At 44.0% G+C, this 18,205-nt stretch overlaps 1 protein-coding gene across 3 annotated transcripts in view; it reads left to right on the forward strand.

Annotated features, from left to right (window-relative positions):
* The window catches only part of LOC144175166 (putative 4-coumarate--CoA ligase 1), an 89,419-nt gene extending 71,502 nt beyond the window's left edge, over positions 1-17,917 (forward strand). For all 3 annotated transcript variants that reach the window (XM_077704267.1, XM_077704266.1, XM_077704268.1), the window contains exons 8-11: positions 1,530-1,814; positions 6,725-6,869; positions 12,147-12,416; positions 17,781-17,917. In XM_077704267.1, the coding sequence (XP_077560393.1) occupies positions 1,530-1,814; positions 6,725-6,869; positions 12,147-12,416; positions 17,781-17,899 (819 nt within the window). In that variant the 3' untranslated portion in view covers positions 17,900-17,917. The remainder of the gene's footprint in view (positions 1-1,529; positions 1,815-6,724; positions 6,870-12,146; positions 12,417-17,780) is intronic.
* Positions 17,918-18,205: the final 288 nt, after the last annotated feature.

Genomic DNA, 18,205 nt, shown 5'->3' on the forward strand with positions numbered 1-18,205 from the left:
TCTGAGGACTTTAAGCTTGGCTTCTTCTCTCGCTCTACACTTGCTGCGTCTTGACTAGAGAGTCAGCCATACTTGCTGGTTCTTGGCTGGTTGCTGTGAAACAATGCTAATTTTTTTATGTTTATAATTGATACCATCCGTCCATGGTATCGGTAACTGTGGGGGGAAATGCGAGGCATCAAACCACCAAGGAGCATGTTGTCGTTGAAAAAGTGGCCACGCAAGCACATCACTTTTTAAGCGAAGCTTGTATTGATTCACTTGTGGTGTCCAAACTCGTAATGGTGTTCTAAAAAAAACCACCCGCCTCAAGAAAGAAATGCTTCCCGTGGTCGAATCAACGGACCCCGCGTGGTGGCATTGTGAAGCCGACATCGATAAGATCACGCCGTTCGGACACGATATTCATTTGCGAAGCGTTGGAGGGTATCCGTGCGCTGCGTCGTTGCCACCGACGTCGCCGTGTCTAGGCCGCACTGCAAGCCTGGATATGAGTGGCTAATTTAAAATGGACGCGCTGCAGACTGATGCCGCTATATACCGAAGCGGCGTTGGGACGGAATATGACGAAGATATGCCACGCTGCATACCGGGTAATGTGCGGTTGATTTGAAAGTTCCTGACAACTATAACATTACATTTCCGGTGAATCGGTATGTGATAAGGTCATGATGTGTTTCTTTATGTTATTAGGCGTGATATTTTGTATGGTGTGCGCGGTATGCTTTTCTTGGAAGATCGGCTCGCGTTTAGCAAATGGGCGGGGTTTGGTTTGCGTTCGGTCAGGGCTTGGGTTTTATGTTCATGGGTTATGGATTTTGGATCGAGGGTGGCGGTTTGGTGTTTTGATTTCTGGTTTGGCTTATACTTACGTCTGACAAGCTGCGCGGGCACCCCATATCTGTTTAGGAGAGCGAGTAGTTAGTTTTATTTATTAACAATAAACATGTTAATTCTTAACAGTAAACATTAAACACTAAGAAATAACAATTACATTACAAATAAAAATTACCAATTCGCACCTTAGTTCATTAGTTCACATTCAATTAGGAGGCATATACTTCTTGCGAGCTGGCTGCTTGCCTCAGACGGTTGTTGTAAAACACACACTGCACAATTAAATGATATCTTTTTGAACACTTTCGGAAAAAGCTCACCTTATAAAACGCTATCACCGCAAGGCTGTGATGTCGCCGCCGAAATGTGCTTAAGAGGTTTCTTTGGAGCGTCTATTATACGGATGAATATTATTAATATCAAAAGACGAAATTGTTCAGCAGGTTTACTCTACCGTATGGCAGAACGTACCTGGAAATGACTGTTGACCCGTCAAGGTCTGTCGCTCTGCTTGCTGTTTCAATGTGTATCTTCCGTCATTAATGGTGCACATGGAGGATATTCGCACGGAATGACTAGCAAATATGGTGGACATCCGCTTGCGTAACTAGCGCGCAAATATTTTTGGAAAAATAACGAGGACAGTACATGCGTAAAGCTATTTTTTATACCTTGCCTTCTCCCCATGACAGGCCACTGTGATGCTGACGTTCCCGGCTTTGTTGCATGCGGTTATACGGGAGATGCAATGTACAGGGCGTCGCCTACCTACCATGAGGCACATTGTTACTGGTGGTGCTGTGGTAACAGAATGGCTTTCAAACACCGCCCACTCTACGTTTGGAGGCCTTCAGCGACTGCAGAATATATACGGCACGACGGAAGGGTGTCTTCTTATTTCTTCTCAGCCGGAAGACCTCGATATCCGAGACCGCGGAAGCGATGTCGGCTGTCCAGCAGTGAATGTCAGGGTGAAGGTAAGGGTTTTTACTATAGTAGAACGCTGCACTTGGGTGTCTCTACCTAGCTTAAGTGATCACAGCGTCTTCGACAGGAGCGTTCGCAACCGACATGAATCAACACAAGCCTAGCGTTTAATGATGGTACGGGAATGGCGGAAAGATTGTGGACGTCGCTGCGAAGGAAGAGGGTGCAGGATACGGGAGGGGACGACTAAATCTCTTCAAATAAGGAAAGTGGGAAGATTTGTAAGCCTTTCATAGCAGTTCTAAATGCAAAACTATTATTTTACACTTGAACACCTGAGACTATTTCTTGTTGGGCATCTTTTCGCCACTTCAGACAATTTGCTCCACAATCTGCTTACACCTTCAGGCCTGCCACCATGCAGCGATGTTTGACACACAACTCCTCGAGGGTGCCACCGTATTGCGGTGGCGTGCGAAGCGCTGTCCACTTGTTGCAGGCGCTAGCCTCCACGACTCATTGAGTGGCCAATGCGTACCGCTTGATGCCCGAAACTTAAAGAGTAGAAGCGCTTCTAGCAGACAAAACAAAAGTTGAAGATAACCAAGAGAACGTAATATTTACGGATTGTTGCGCAAAGTGACGGTCATTGTAACTGAGTGGGCACAATTTACTACAAAGTTCAAATATTCAACTTGATATTTCGCCGTCAGTGGCTCCGTGATATTATCAAAGATTGCGAAAATGGGCGCATGCGCCTTGTAGTTAGGCTCTGCTGTGATATGAAATCTTACGTTTGCCTGGCCGTTTTGCGGCGTAAGCACTAATTGGCGTTAGCACTATTCGTATGATGTAATCGTCAGAAAAACGTGACATTCGGTATGTTTACTCTTGCCTAAAGATTCTAGTGTGCAGCGAAGAGCGCACAGAAACAAGGAAACGATAGGACGTGAAACAATACAACGCGTGTAAACAAATCTTCGACCCAGTTCGCACGCAGTGCTTACAGAATTACAAAATACCGAGTGCGAATAATATTAGGGGCGAAGCTCCTTAGGGCGTGGGTCTGTCCATCCTCGACGTATGTATGTAGCCACCTCTAGTTTAGTTCTTGGATTGTTTACTAGATGGCGTGGCTACCTCTAGTTTAGTTCTTGGATTGTTTACTAGATGGCGGTACTTGTATATGATGAAAACATGCGCTTGGATTGTTTACTAGATGGCGTGGCTAACTCTAGTTTAGTTCTTGGATTGTTTACTAGATGGCGGGGAGCGTTGTAATAAAATCCGTTCGCTGTTGGCGCGCGCTCGGAGTTGCCCGGTGGATAAGGCTGCAGATGTGCGTGCCCGCGAGGCAGAAGCGCTCCGTGAAGCTGCGTGACGCCGCCGCCAAGATCCTGCCGTACGAGAGCGGGAGGCCTAAGCGTGTCGTCTGGCTGCGCGACGACGCCGCCAAGATCCCAGCGTTCAAGAACGAGAGGCCCAAACGTCACGGCAACGGCGCGAGGACCCTACCGTACGCGAAGCGGCACGGCTGCGGCGCGAAGAGGATCTCCAAGACGTCAGAGAACAGGAAGCGGCGAGAAAGCGCGCCTATCGGCAGGCAGACCCCGATGCAGTGAGAGCTCGTGAGGCGTCTGCAAAACGCATCAGGCGAGCTCAGCCCCAAGGTGCCGACGCGCGGTTTAAGCGAGACTTTCTAGACGTTACGTTCGGACACAGATGTAGTGGGCGAACTTTCAGTGAAGAGTCACGGTTTTACCGATGATTTCCCCTCAGGAGCTTCGCCCACTCATCATCATTCACCCCGTCGATATGCTGTGAATTTTTTTTATGGTAAATATTGGCGAAAAATACTGAAAATGTCAGTTTTTTTCAACTGCGTGCATCAAAATTTGCGAGCGAAGTTCTGGTTACTATGGGACAGTACCGTACGGAACTTCACCTGGAGGCCAGCAGCCTAGCACAGCAGAGTGCATGCGACAGCACAGCTGCGTTTTAAGGGGTCGCAGGTCACACTGGAAGCGAAGCGAAGCTGGCCATCCCTGACTAGAACTTCTTTGATGTGAGGCTCCTATTAGCGGTGGCTACTATAGGCAGGTCACTTTCGATAAAGCCGGTCATGCTCCAGAGAGACGCGAAGGCACCCACTGGCTTTACTAACTTTCATCCCTGATTACTATCTTCTGTTCTCTTCATGATAGTGACCAACAAAATGCTGCCACCACAATTGTCCTGGGTCCCCAGTCTGATACAAGGTCCTTATCTGGTGATATGACAGGCCAGTAGCCGCTGAAGCTAAAATCTTCTCCTTGAAACACTAATTTTGTAGTGGCATCTGCAATGCTTTGCGTTCAACAAAATAATAGGCAGGTATTGGCCCCCCAGATTTTTTAAAAGAAGGAGGATGTTCTGTGATCTGTGTATCTTTACTAAGTGGCAGATTATGCGGGCGTATAACAAAAACAACGTAACCCCTTCTCTCCAGGGAACAGGAGTGCACGCAAGCCTTGTCGAACACTGTGAAACCATATACCAATTCTTCGTTCATTCCATGTCAAGTCAAATGTCCAACCCCTGCTTCACGGACCCTTTCAGTGGCCACCGTTGCTATTTCAGCTGGCTTTTCGATTGCCAGGAGGACCTCGTCCAGCACAAGCACGTGCACGGACACGCTCCTGCTGTCGTTCTTTCATGGCTGCCTGCCGAGTGGGCAGCCTATACAAGGCGCAGCTGCACTTAACCTGGCGAGAAGACGGTGGGCGTGGAGACTGCTAACATACCTTTCTCTTACCGAGGGATGGAGCACCTTTGATTGGCTGGGATTTGGCTTGATACGGTGCGCCACTTGTGGGAGTGGCCGCCAGCTGCGGGCAGGAAGGGACATCTGCAGGGGGGAACGGAGGGATAGAGGTGGGACGTACGGCGAACGGCATTTTGGCGTAAGGCGCCGGCAACACCGATGGCGCCCATGCTGCGCTTGAATATTGCAGAATATTACTTAGCGGAAACCCGGAACGTCTTTGCGTAATGTTTTTCTGAGGCATGTAGACGTTCGTAGCAGCAATACTGTTTGAAAGGATGACAAACGCTTGTCATAGCCTATAGAAGAAAACAAAAGGTAAATGAAGTATAGTCGGCAGCTTCAACGGTTTCTAATTGGTCCTTGTAAGGGATGCTCAATTCCCTGTGTCATTCTTTGCGCTCGAGATAAGGAGCCCGCAATAGCACCCAATGAATTATTCACCAATCAGTCAGTCATGTATACAACCAATCAATAAATCAAACAATAAAAAACCTACTGATATATTTGTTCAATCAATCATAAAAATCCCAACAAACGTATGAACACCTACCAATAGACTTAGACAGAGTTATGTGGCAGGGGGGTTTGGGCTACGAAACATTTTTTGCTCGTCTTGACAGTCTAGCATCTACTACTCATTAGAAAGTGACTTGCTCAGGTTTGTTTCACCACGTATGAACAAATAGCTGCTGCTGTACCTTTATGAAATGGAGAGGGTATTTTTGGGGAGAGATTGGCGCTGAGGTGAGCTTGGCAATCGATAGTAGATTGGTACGATGAACGAGTCATTCACTGAGTCTATATGCTCGCTATGTTCTCGTACAGAACCTAGGTACGAAGAAACAAAAAAAGAAAGACGAACATTGCTGAACGAAAGAGTAAGAATTTCTCAAGGCAAACCACGTCGCATAGTGCACCTATAGTCAGACAGCTGAAAAGCATAGTTATAAAAACACCCCCTAAACACAAAAAATACCATGCTCAGCCCAGCAATGTTCCCAAAGATGTAAATAACACATCCATCATGGAAAGCAAAATCAGACCCGTTATTCCAACAAGCGTAATAATTGTTAATGGGCAGAGTACCCTTGAGATAAATCACGCTCCTTGAAAAAACTTTCGTTTTGTAATACTATTTGCGATTTGAGAGTTCTTAGCGTGGTTACGGTACAAATAAATGTCCTTTTTATGCTTTGTAAGCAGCCGTCTAGACGGCGTTGTACCGTCTTTTATGATACATTTAATGTCGCCTAACCTGGGTGAATGCACACAAGCAAACTGGGCCACAATATTCCCGCCTTAAGGCCATGCGGGCAGAATACACCTCGCACGTGACGTAATGAGCAAACGTTTCGTATTCAAACATTGCACTCAAGGTACGCGTCTTTTAAAAGCGAAGATGTTAGTAAATAGCAATTTTTTGTGTCCGCAATTAAAAATACCAAGAAACTGCCGAGGGCGCGCATGTGAGCGCGGGCCTCACGGCGACCGGCCGGCAGTTAACAAAACCAAGAAAATGCAAGCCCTAGTGTTTGCGTGCCTCGAGACGGCCGCCCATCGTCCCTGCACGAGTTTGTCAAGCCAAGCGCACCAAGTTAGAGATATTTGTCCCTAATAACAAAAAAAAGCTTCAGCATTCGCGGTAATTGTAGAAACACTTACTCGGTGCGAGAAAGCACCAGCCTTCGCCGGAATTGTGGCAACACTTTCTCGGAAGGAGAAAGATTCGAGTGTTCGCCGCAATAGTGGGAACACTTGCTCCGAGCGAGACGGGCACGTCATAGCATACGCCCCTCCAATATGATGTCCTATAATTCTCCCTTCGAAGAAAGGAAATAAGTTCACTGTTATGGCAACAAGAATGGAGTGAAGGTCATTGAGGCAGCGAAAAAGAAGCAAATCGGCTGGAATGGTGACTTAAACCTCGTGGTGGTTGTTAAGCTTGCGTGTTGTTTAGCTACTTTTAAGCCTTCCGCGTTAGTGTGAGCTTCGTTCATTTTTTATATTGTGCCCGCATGGGACCCACCGACATAATCACGTGACAGAAAAGACACTAATATAAATGGCCACAAAAAATAGGGCTCGTGCGGAGACTAATCAATTCGAGCCAGGAACATAAATTTGGCAAATGATGGATGTATGTTTGCTTTGTAGGTTATCGGCATCATATCGGGGGAAAAGCTCGGCCCTAATCAAATGGGCGAGATATGCTTCAAGAACGCTTCGATGGTGAAAGGCTACTACAAGAGGCCTAAGGAGTCGGCTGATCTCTTCGAGAAGCATGGCTGGATGAAATCAGGTGATCAAACAGCATATCCCATAAATAGCCCAGACGCGCTGTGTATAGGTTTAATATATTTATACAAATCTTCCAGTTCATGCATGGTAGAGGTCTGGGGTGATATAGCGATTGCACTTTGTATTTATAGGGAAGTGAGACACCGATTGGCACTGCCTGTCGACTCAGTGAGCTCTGCAGTTGTTGCTTGTACGTTTGGAAGCTACAAAGAGCTTTGATTGTTTCTTTGGCCCCTTTTTTATATTTTGCATTGTTTTTGCAGTTTTGTTTCTTGTTTGAGCGAGTAGGGAGCTGATCCTCAATTGTACACCTTTCCTAAACAAAACCTAAAATAACGATTTAAAAGAATAACGTGCCTTTCAGAAAAACAAACTCAGCCAAAAAGGCTGCATATTCAGTTTAAAAGGCTTTTTCTGCTCATAGAACCGATTCGGCAATTCGCGAGTTTCCATCAAACCGTCCATCACCTCAGCACATGCGGTATCGCCGAGGGTATTGAACGGGTTGGGGGAAACGCTGGAGAAATTAAGGCTCACAAAGTGACCCTAAAAAGAACGAGTGTACAGTTTCCCTTTGAGTGTACAGTTTCCCTTTAGTATTTACAGACTGCTCGCAAGATAAAACCGACATAGGAGCAGCTTTTATAATTCTAGACAAATCCGGCAAAATAGTAGAAACCAAACAATAGAAACTTCCGGAGTACAGCAATAACTTTGAGGCAGAAGGAATCGCGATTTTAAAGGCACCTAAATACCTCCAAACTAGCTTCAAAGGTAACGTACAGTTTTATACTGATAGCCTATCAGCCCTAAAAGCAATTAGCAAACCAAATAATCGGAACCCAAATATATTTAGAATTAAAGAAATGCTAAGCAAAATAGAAAACAGGTCAAAATAACGTTAACTTACATTAAAGGTCACAGTGGCAATGTCGGTAACGAAATAGCTGACGAAATGGCTAAAAAAGCCGCAAAATATGGCGAAAAAATTGACTGGCCAATTTCACTACAATTTATCAAAAAACGGATCAATATTAACCTAAGAAAACATTGGAATGTTGAGTGGCAACAAGAAGGAAATGAAAGCTACACATTCCAATGGATAAAGAATATTTACAAAATTCCGGACCACTTTCCTACCAATTATTACACGTCACAGTTTGTCACTGGACACGGTAGATTTCCGTTTTATTTTCATAGGTTCGCCATTGCAAATAATAACATATGTAAATGTAACCTACCAGCAGACAGTTTTGATCACTATTTACAGGACTGCCCAATAACAAACAAACACAGAGAACAACTTCTTGATATTCATAGAAATTATCTCGTAAGAAGGAAACCGGAGCTAATAAAACATACAAAAACATTAAAATTTTAGAAGAAAAGACCATACTAGTTAACGCTAATATTCAACAATACTAACCCCTCAAATAATTTGTCACAATTTCACTCACACGCAGAAACAAAGTCAGCGGCAAATAACGCGATAATAGCCTTTAGATCGTTTGTATTTACCCTTGTTCTTCAGTACGTAATTTTCTGTGTAATTATCTTGTTGAATTACCTTTTTACGTTTTTTTTATTTTAAATCCATACGTCCATTTTCAGTTTTTTAATTTACCCGTTATACCTCGGTGGAACGGGAAGGGTTTCAGTTTTTGAGCCCGTTTTAATAAAGTTTCCCTTTCATAATGAATTTCGCATCTGTAAAATTACTTGAATGTAGGTCGTAGATTTCCTGAAAACAGAAACAGAACATTTTGCCTGTCTGAAGAAGAAATGGGGGAAAACGCATATAGGAGTCGCCCGATATTCGGTCACTTGTTCCGAAATGCGAGCGTTCTAGAAGCACCTGACAAAGAGCGATTGTAAAGCCGTTTAGTATCATGCGATGCGATGCACCTCAAACACCCGACGCATGCTCTACTCACCAATTGATTTCATTGATTGTAGGCTTTAACGCGCCGACGCAACGCAGGCGACGAGGCGCGCCGTAGTGGAGGACTCTGGATTAATTTTGACCACTTAGGGATCTTTAACGTGAGCCGAAATATCGTACATACGGGCGTTTATGCTTTTAGCCTCCATCAGAAAAACGGCCGCCGCAACCCGGAATTGAACCCACGTCCTCGTGCTCAGCAGCAGAACGCCTCCGCCACTGAGCCCGCGGGGGGTTCTAATCACCAAATACTTGTTTAATTCACAGTGCGAGCGCTACAAGCTGCAAAAAACGTAAACGAAGTCAAGGTCTCTCGTGCAAACCGGAAAACATCATAATTATACATTCAGGAATGTTTCGAAACTACATTTTTAGAAGAACAGTGGTAGCGAACACGTGGCAGAGTATCAATATTTTAAATATGTAAGAACTTGAGCTCAGGGAAAAAAAATTATTTCCCGGTTACGAGGATGACACTCTGCTTTGTTCACACTTGTTTATGTGGAGGTATTGGAACGTTTTCTGCTCCTCATATTATTAGTGACAATAGTGTTTGAATGTGAACTGGGTGGCTGCGTGTTAATGATAGTCTATAGAGAGATGTGATTTCGTATAAGCGCGTAGTCACTGATGCGAACTTAAAAAATACCCCACTACTAAAGCAAAACTATACCATACCATCAACTTCTTGATGGCCAGCGGGAACCGTTTTATGAAGGAGGTCGTGCGCCAGATGTTTGTGTATACACCCATCATTCTGAGCACAATTTTTTGGCAACTGTGCGCATTGTTGCGTACACCGTAGAGCACAACATGTCAATGTAATTGCGACATGCCGCTATGTGTACGGGAGTGTGTAGGCATTCTCCCGAACAAAGTTATTCTGCTGCAGCGTTGGCAGCGCCCTTTGCACACGCATCCGCAACTGTTGTGCGCTCATGGAAACCAAGATGAAACATCTGAAGCACATAAAATTAGTTTATTCGTAGAACTTCATCGGAGTGGAATAACCTACCGCGAGTCCTAACGGCAGTTGAGGAGTTTATAAAAAAAACTTCGGATTACTACATTGCAGTCCAGTTTGCGACTTTTTTTTCTACCACAGTGTTTATTTTGCTTTAAATATGTTTATATTTTTATTGAAATCCTATCGCCAGGGTTAGTTTTTCATGCCATAGGCAATACCTGCGTATATTAGTGTTAAACCTTTGTATATCTGCATACGTATAGTTCAGTGTTTGTAGATATTGTTTCGTATGTATCTAATGTTTGTAAAGTTTGAACATGCTGATGCTCCTCTCCCCTAAATAATCGCCTCTTCGTCATGATTGTAGCTGAAGCAAATTAAATGAATAGAATATTTTGTTGCAATAGTCGAATAAAGAGTAATCTCATCTGATAAAACCTTCTAATATCTGGCCAACAAACATTTCCACGTATTACAGGGTAGCTGGCGTGTAAATTATAGACATGGCGATCCCTCCAGCTGAGCAGTGTTGTGCATGTCATTAATCTGAAAACAGCTTTTCCATAATTTAAAACCGACTCTTGTGCAACACAGGGTAGCTCTGCGTGTTCCCTGTATCGCACGGTCAATAGAGAGTTTTAGCGTATTGTTATTATTACTGTGTTTGCTTTACCGTTTACCGCGGTGCCGGAAGCTGGAGTGTCCGCTTACCGCTGAAAACGGCACGACACGTTTTAGCACACCGTTGGCGGTTAGCGTATTCCGGCCGCCGTGGCGCACTTAGCGACATCTGATGAATTAGTCTCAAATCAAGTCACGCATAAGTTTGTATCTCATATCTATTTGCTTTCGTTTAAAGTAGCTTCAATATTTCACTTTTCGGGTGAAGCATTCACAATACCTGTAGTTCTTGTAAATACTGTATCCATCAAATGTAGAGCTTTAAAATGAAAATAAACCGCGCAGCCATCTACCGAGTATAGTTAAAATCAAGGTAAAATAGAATTTGTCACCGCGCTAAATATTTAGGCAAGGAATGAGTAAAATATGTTGCAGTGAGAACCCAGTAAACAACACTACCTCGCCCATCACAACTTTGGAGCACTTAAGCGAGCTCAGAAACTTATCTGAACTATTTGAGGTGGGAAGGCTTAGCACGAGTAGGGTTGGCCATTTTGCTCGCCCATCTGAAAAAAAATGGGCGTTTGTTGTTCTCTTGAGAATTATTTAACAAAAAAACTTAATAAACATCTTCAAGTAAGATTACGTTTATCGGTTGTACCAAGCATAAAGCGCCGAGCACATTGCATTTGCTGTAATCAATACGCGACGGTTCACTTCGTCTGCTCAGGAAGCTCGCTGGCGACGGCAAAGCCTGTGCCGGTAGTAACCGTTCGCGGTAACTCTCCCGCATGCGCCGTCGACTCCCGCAAACACGGTACATGGGAACGTAAACACGGTAACGCTATACTAAAATTCTCTAACGAATACAATTTGCGTTACCGTATAAAGCCCGCAATACAGGTTTGTTCTTCAGAAGAGGCACAAAAGTTTGCGCATATATTTGATATTGGTTTTATAATGTGGCAATAAAAGTATCTGTATTGTTTGGAGAATTTTTTCAAGCCTGCTGTGAACCAGAGCTAATAACATGACACCACATTTCTCATAAAAAATCCCGGGCCGCCGCCACTAACGTGGAGTCTTGGAAGGGGCGATGCGTGCAGTGTATAACTGTAATCTTGGCGGATTGGCGTTTTTGCCGCGGAGTTGAAACAGTTAGGGCGTACAGACACACAGCTTTACTGTAAAAGGCTCTTGTCTTTGAAGCACGAAACACTGTAGCATGAGGCTTTTTAAGTACGCGTTACGAAGTGGTCTAGTGCGAGGCGTAGGGAACGAGTGTCCCAGTGTTGTTTTACCACACGTTACACTCTAGCGTGAGGCGCTAACCAGTTTCCTGGGGTTTTAGTACCGTAAATACATAAGACCAGAGTATGACGACGATGATTACGGCGACGACAGGAGACGCCTACCGCCCCAGCCCCTAGGGGCTTTGCCACTGATAGAAACGTCACTTGAGAATCCAACAAGCGGACGTTTTCAAAAATTTCCCGAGAAACTTAAACAGTACCTAAGCTTGCAGAGGAGCCTGCTTTCCTAACAGCATTGGTCGATATTTCTACCAGATTTTGAAAAGCTCGAACGCGAGGTTTAGTCATGAAAGGTGCATTTACAACCAGCCTATTGTTTCCCAACACCTATATGTTTCATGCTGTTATCCCGAGTAAAGCACTTCCAACGTAACTTAACAAAGCAATACTACGAGCTCCGGCACACACTGTACACCCTATCCGCAAACATTGCAGGAGACGCAGGCTACTATGACGAGGACGGGCGACTATACTTCTTCGAGAGGCTGAAGCAGATGATCAAATGTATGGACAACCAGGTGGTTCCCGCTGAGCTAGAAGAATTGCTGCTCTTCAAGCACGGAGATGAGGTCGCCGAAGTTTCCGTCGTGGGCTTACCGCACGCCGAGTACGGCGAAGCACCTGCTGCAGCCGTTGTGCTCACAGAGAAAGGAAAGCAGCAGGAGCGGGCACTTCTAGCCGCCAAAATGAAGGCCACAGTTGCAGGTAAGGAATCATGAGTACTGAAACATTGTGTATTTCATAAATAATGGCTACAGAAAACGGGAGTCACAGTTTTGCGACTGATTTTGCGATCAAGTTGACGGCTGCTTAGAAGATTGCAATATCAACGAGGAAATCGTTTCCTGGTACACAATCAGCGGCTCTCACGGAATGTACTGCCAATCCCACAGAGTGACTCATGCAGGATAATTGATAACAGACATGCGAGTCCTTATCCAGTCATTCGAGCATGTTCACCACTTTGCCGTTCCTTGACCCTCTTGTATGTAAAATGTCTACCCGCTCCTGCACCACCACCAAAACCATTCCAGTCCTCGCCACCTCCTTCGCTCCTTCTGACACTCAACTTCCTAATTACCATACCACTATATACGTCCTCTTTAACCCACACTTTCACCCTACGCGCACTACACGGGTTTCCTGTGACAGCGTTACTGCATTTGCGCTCGTATTACCTTACTAAGTAAAGGCGGGCCTTGAAACATTAAAAGCTACGGCACTGGGATCCCCACAAGTGTATTATTCTCCTGAATCCCCAGCTGAAACCGTGGCTCCCACAACAATATAATTAAAACTGGTATCGCCTCTGAGAATAACTATGATTACAACATTCGGTAAAAACCCCTTCTCGCGACACCCTCCGTCGAATCTCCCCACACCCCTCAGGCGCAAGGTAACGAAGAAACCTAAGCACACCCGACCGTTTCATTTACTCTGCAAGAGAAACATGTTCCTCGCAAAAGCTTCAAATGGTGCAGCCCTGTGCAACAAGTACTGGCTGTCCCACTCTCGCTTGTTTAGCTACGGAGTGCTATTTGCGATTGACATCGCATGACGATTCGATAATACATCCCACATACTCATGTTATCCCAACGCTGTTTTGTGGACTTTGTTGTCAAAATATACAATTACCAACTCGCCCTACTCGCAACTGTCCTATATAAACAATTACGTGGGCTGTTTCCTCATCAGCGCACACTGTCGCTCTACTTCCACACTCGACTTCCTTCTCCTTTATGGCCCAACCAGAGCACCAGGGACGATCCTTTTCTCACCAGCTTTAAAGGAGCCATGAAGACAAAATACAAGTTCGGTTTATTAGAAAGACCGATTAGTCCCGATAACAATGATACCAATATCATCGCAATCTTCGAACAAATAATAATATAATAATAATGAAACTTTATTTCTGTTCCACAAACACAGATACAAATACATAAACACAGATACAGAAAAAGGAACCGCGGAAAAAAGCTGTCATAAACAGCTTGATGAAGCCGCAGCCCCCTTTTTGCTCAGGCAGCAGCATCGCGACAAAAGAAAACACACAGTTATAAAGGCAACCAAAAAAAAGTAACAATAAAAGCTAACAATAAGACTTTTTTGCACGTAATACCCATTAGTTTTAACAGGTATAAAAAGAAAAGTTGAACAAGAAAGCAAATGAAAGACATTGAAAGGTTAACACATTTTAGTACACATGACACGTAATTGCCGCTTAGAACATTTATACATATCAAAATCGCCGCACTCAAATACATTTAAAAGAGAAGGCAGGGTATACTGTAAGCGCTCTTTCCTAGTGTTTAAACGGGCTGTAGGGACCGCCCAATGTTCCTTATTAGTGAAAGGGTAACTGATTTCTTTCTGTTGCAACCGGGCCAAAAAACACATGCAGTTTATGTTTCTCTTGGTTTCTATTTTGAATCGGTTACTCAAACGATAATTGTACAAGCTGAAGATTTTTATAACACCACTTTTAAGAAAGAGGTCTCTGGTTGGCTCCCTATAACCTTTGTTATAAACGTGACGAAGAAATTTTTTTGTAGTAAATAAACTTTATGTAAAGGGCAATACTTTGCGGTACCCCAAACAAGTTGACAATAGTTTAAATTAGAATGAAAAAGAGAATTGTACAGAAGCAATTTCACATATTTGGGGAGAATGTACCTTAAACGACCAATAACACCAGTGATTCGAGCCAACTTATTTATAACACGATCAACATGATTATCCCACGACATGTTTGCGGAAAACACACCTAGGCATTTGAAGCAATCCACAAACTGTAAATTTCGCGAATTTAGTTTAACGGTAGAATGAGAGGGAACCGGTTTGTTTTTAGGGCGAAATATAACTGCTTTTGTTTTAGTTTCGTTTATTCGCATGTAGTTTGCATTAGACAATTTGTGCAGCGGATCCATCGTGAGATTGCATGTACAGATAAGTTCATCGATATTATCGCCAGAAAAAAACATACTAGTGTCGTCTGCATAAATAACAAATGTAGCTGTGTGACCAATATTTACAATGTCATTCAAATAAAGATTAAACAGCAGAGGCCCCAGTATACTGCCCTGCGGGACACCAGAGACCACTGGGCTAACACTGGAGTAAGCGTCATTTATGTGGACAACCTGTGTTCTATTAGACAGATATGACGTTATCAACAAACCACTAGTTCCCCTAATACCGTAACACGCTAGTTTCTTGATCAGTAGTTCATGGTTCACTAAATCAAAGGCTTTGGAAAAATCTACAAAAATTCCTATGACCAGAGCCTTATTTTCAAATTGTGTAAGGATATATTCTTTTTAATGCAGTAGCGCCAGTTCTGTTGATTTGTTTTTCAGAAACCAAATTGATTTTCTTTAAGGATTTTCTGTAAGGATCAATGAATTTAGACAATATACAGTGCCAGATTTTTTCAAACGCTTTAGAAAAAACAGGAAGAATAGACACAGGTCTGTATTTTCCAAGGTCATTGCGATCCCCACTTTTGTAAAGAACAGTTACCTTTGCTATCTGCATTTGTTCTGGAAATATAGCTGTAGTTATACAAATATTACATATATGTGCGAGAACTGGCGCAATTACATCCACCACATATTTAACGGGCTTCACTTGGATGCCGTTAATGTCACGGCACCGGCTGTTGCTCAAATTTCTTGGTAACGGAGATATTAAAGAAAACGTGTGAAGCAGTCCCGACCCCCTAGCCATTTTCCCGCAACTTTTCCATGACGTCAGGGAAATTTGTTTATGCGAGCAGCGGCCTCCTAACTGACCTGTCGCCACGACACATGACTGGACGTCCGTAGTGGGGCCTCTAGTACCATTTGACCGCTTCACTTGAATGCTAGCGTGCAGTTAACACACTGAAAATTATGTTTTATTGTTCGCCCGTATGACGTAATTCTTGCTCAAAACACGTCACTGTGGCGCAAAATTTGAACGTTTTTAAAAACTGCTTGCTTTTTTCGGTAAAAAACATCCTTTGTGGCTGTAATTGAGCTGAGTGAGATACTGAATTGCAGTTCTTTAAAAATAAACGAGGTTGTATTTTCTCTTCCTGGCTCCTTTAAGGCTGCCTTTTGTCGACTTCTGCTTCTCCTAAGCGCCATCTGTAGGTTGGAATATTTGAACACGCTCGATATTGAGAAGATATTTAGGTGTTCGTCACCTTCTCGGGAGCTATGGGTTCCACCGACTCTCCCGAGGGGTCTCAGTTGGAAATTATTTTCGAGTACCTCTCCGCAGACATTCTTAATTGCTTACGCACCAAGTCATCCCTGATTCCTTTGCATCGAAAACATCCTATACCCGCCTTCATGATCGTGCAAGCCCCACAGCTCCTCGGTAGCTATAGCTGATCACCTCCGCATTGGTGGCTTTATTTTCCAGAAAAATGGGCCTGCATACCACCCCTAACCGGGCTCCCCACCAAATTTTTTGAAACAAGGTGTGTGCTTTGACGAATACCAAAACGCCAATAAGGGTTTCGAAGCTTTCCGCGGGACGAACCCCGTCCACTCATACCTATTCCTTTTCTCTGACCATTCCTGCGCCGCATCGGAACGAGTATGCATCGCAGGCAGGAACGCGTATGCGGCGCAGGCAGCGTTCAGTAAGACGTAAACAAAGGCCTGCCGAAACATATCGATCCATCCGAGCGCTTCTAAGACGCAATCGTATGACGGGTATTGCAGATCCACCAAACAAAGAATGAGGAGGAGTAATATCGCACGCCGCAACATGCAATTTAGCCTATTTCTGGTCACAAATAATCGATGCAGCTAGAAAATCGCCCTTTCTTGCTCCCCCGCTCTCCTGCTGCGTGCGAATGTGTTATCGCACTTTTGGAATCGCTATTGGTCAGGGCTAGTTGTCTTTTTTCGTCTTTTGTAATAGCTGTTATCACAACCCAATTCGGTGAAGCGCTGTTCGAGTTCATTTTTTTTCCAATTTTTCTAGTTCATTCTTCCACCTCGCTGTTTTAGTCCTGCATGTAGGTAGACATCTGCTTACCTGGTGGCCCAGCGGTTGCAGTTCATCTGATTATATGGGGAGTCCAGGTCCACATTTTCGTATTTTAACTTTGACGTTATCCACTCAATTTTCTTCTCTGATCCTGGACGCTGATTTCCTGTGTCTAATAAAATGCCACTAGCAACATCGTCTGTTGCCCGTTCCATGCGTCACTGTGCCAACGTACGATTTTTCTAGCAGTTTAGGTAGACTACAATATTCCGCTCCATCTATCAGCAATGGCATTTGCATTGGTTGTATACTATTTTATTACTAATAAACTTAGGCTACGGTTCAATATTGGGAAAGGCTGCCGAGTCCGACTAAAATTTAAAATTTGATTTAACGGGCATCTTCACACCCCTGCGCTGTCTCCATGTTATAAACTTTTCTATTCGACCTTTCTTCAGTCTGAATGATTAGCTCCGCAAGAAATGTCCACATGGAAATCGGGGAGACGAAGGCAGCTGGAAGAAAAAGGCACTCTTATACCTTAGCAATTGCCTTTCTTAAAGCCATTTTTTCTAGTGATTTCAAGGTGTAAAATGTGAGGGGAACTTTTTGTAATTGTAATATTACTCGTAATACCGTAATACCTTGATACTCGTTAGAACATTTTGTGCAATAAGATGTCTTTGTACCTTTTTAAGATGAAGGTGAAATATTCTGAGTGACGTAGATGATTGGTACTTGACGAACATCAGTGATATGGATGGGACGCATTTCTATTGCAGTGCCGTTTGTTACCTCCCTATGGTCAAAAAGAACGGGTTAAAAAAAATTCCCAACGCATTCTTCTGCAGAACGAAAATTTGGGCAAGAAAACCTTGGGTCGTAATTTCTCACAAAAAGTTGCCCGCGTAATTCTAACTTGCAAGGCATTTAAAGTTTGGTGGTTTTGCAAACTCTGCCCCATGGAAACAGCAGAGATGTTAGCCAATTTTCTACGTTAGTCAGGGAATGTTACACGGGGTGGCGGAGCACTGATAATGCGAAAAAAGCTTGTGTTTCAAACTTTGGTTTTGTTGCCTTTTCAGACCACCTCTCAGTGCACAAACACCTTCACGGGGGTGTCTTCTTTCTGGAGTGTTTCCCCAAGACTGAAACTTCTAAAGTGAACCGTCTTGCTCTGGCTCGTTCGCTTATCATTATATGAAACAAATAAACAGATTCCTTCACGTCTTCTCGGCTTCCCATCTTGAACAGCCCATCATGTACGATTCAAGTGGGCGCTCAGTGGCTTTGTGCCTACACACACATGAGAGCAAGGGAGACATCACAGCGCCCGTGAACATGCCCTGCTGCTGGCGGAGGCTTCGGGATAGCGCGTACCTTCATGGTGAGGTCCTGCAATCTCAGTGGGAAGTAAAGGTTGGCCGTAACGCTCGCTGTTTTCCTTTTGAAAAAAAAAACCTTACATGCAAGGCTGAGTGTTGCTACGCATAACAGTGAGCGAACCTGC

Source organism: Haemaphysalis longicornis, unplaced genomic scaffold, assembly GCF_048455015.1.
Source record: "Haemaphysalis longicornis isolate Haplotype H1 unplaced genomic scaffold, Haemaphysalis longicornis Haplotype H1 scaffold_3, whole genome shotgun sequence".
Classification (NCBI taxonomy): Eukaryota; Metazoa; Arthropoda; class Arachnida; order Ixodida; family Ixodidae; genus Haemaphysalis; species Haemaphysalis longicornis.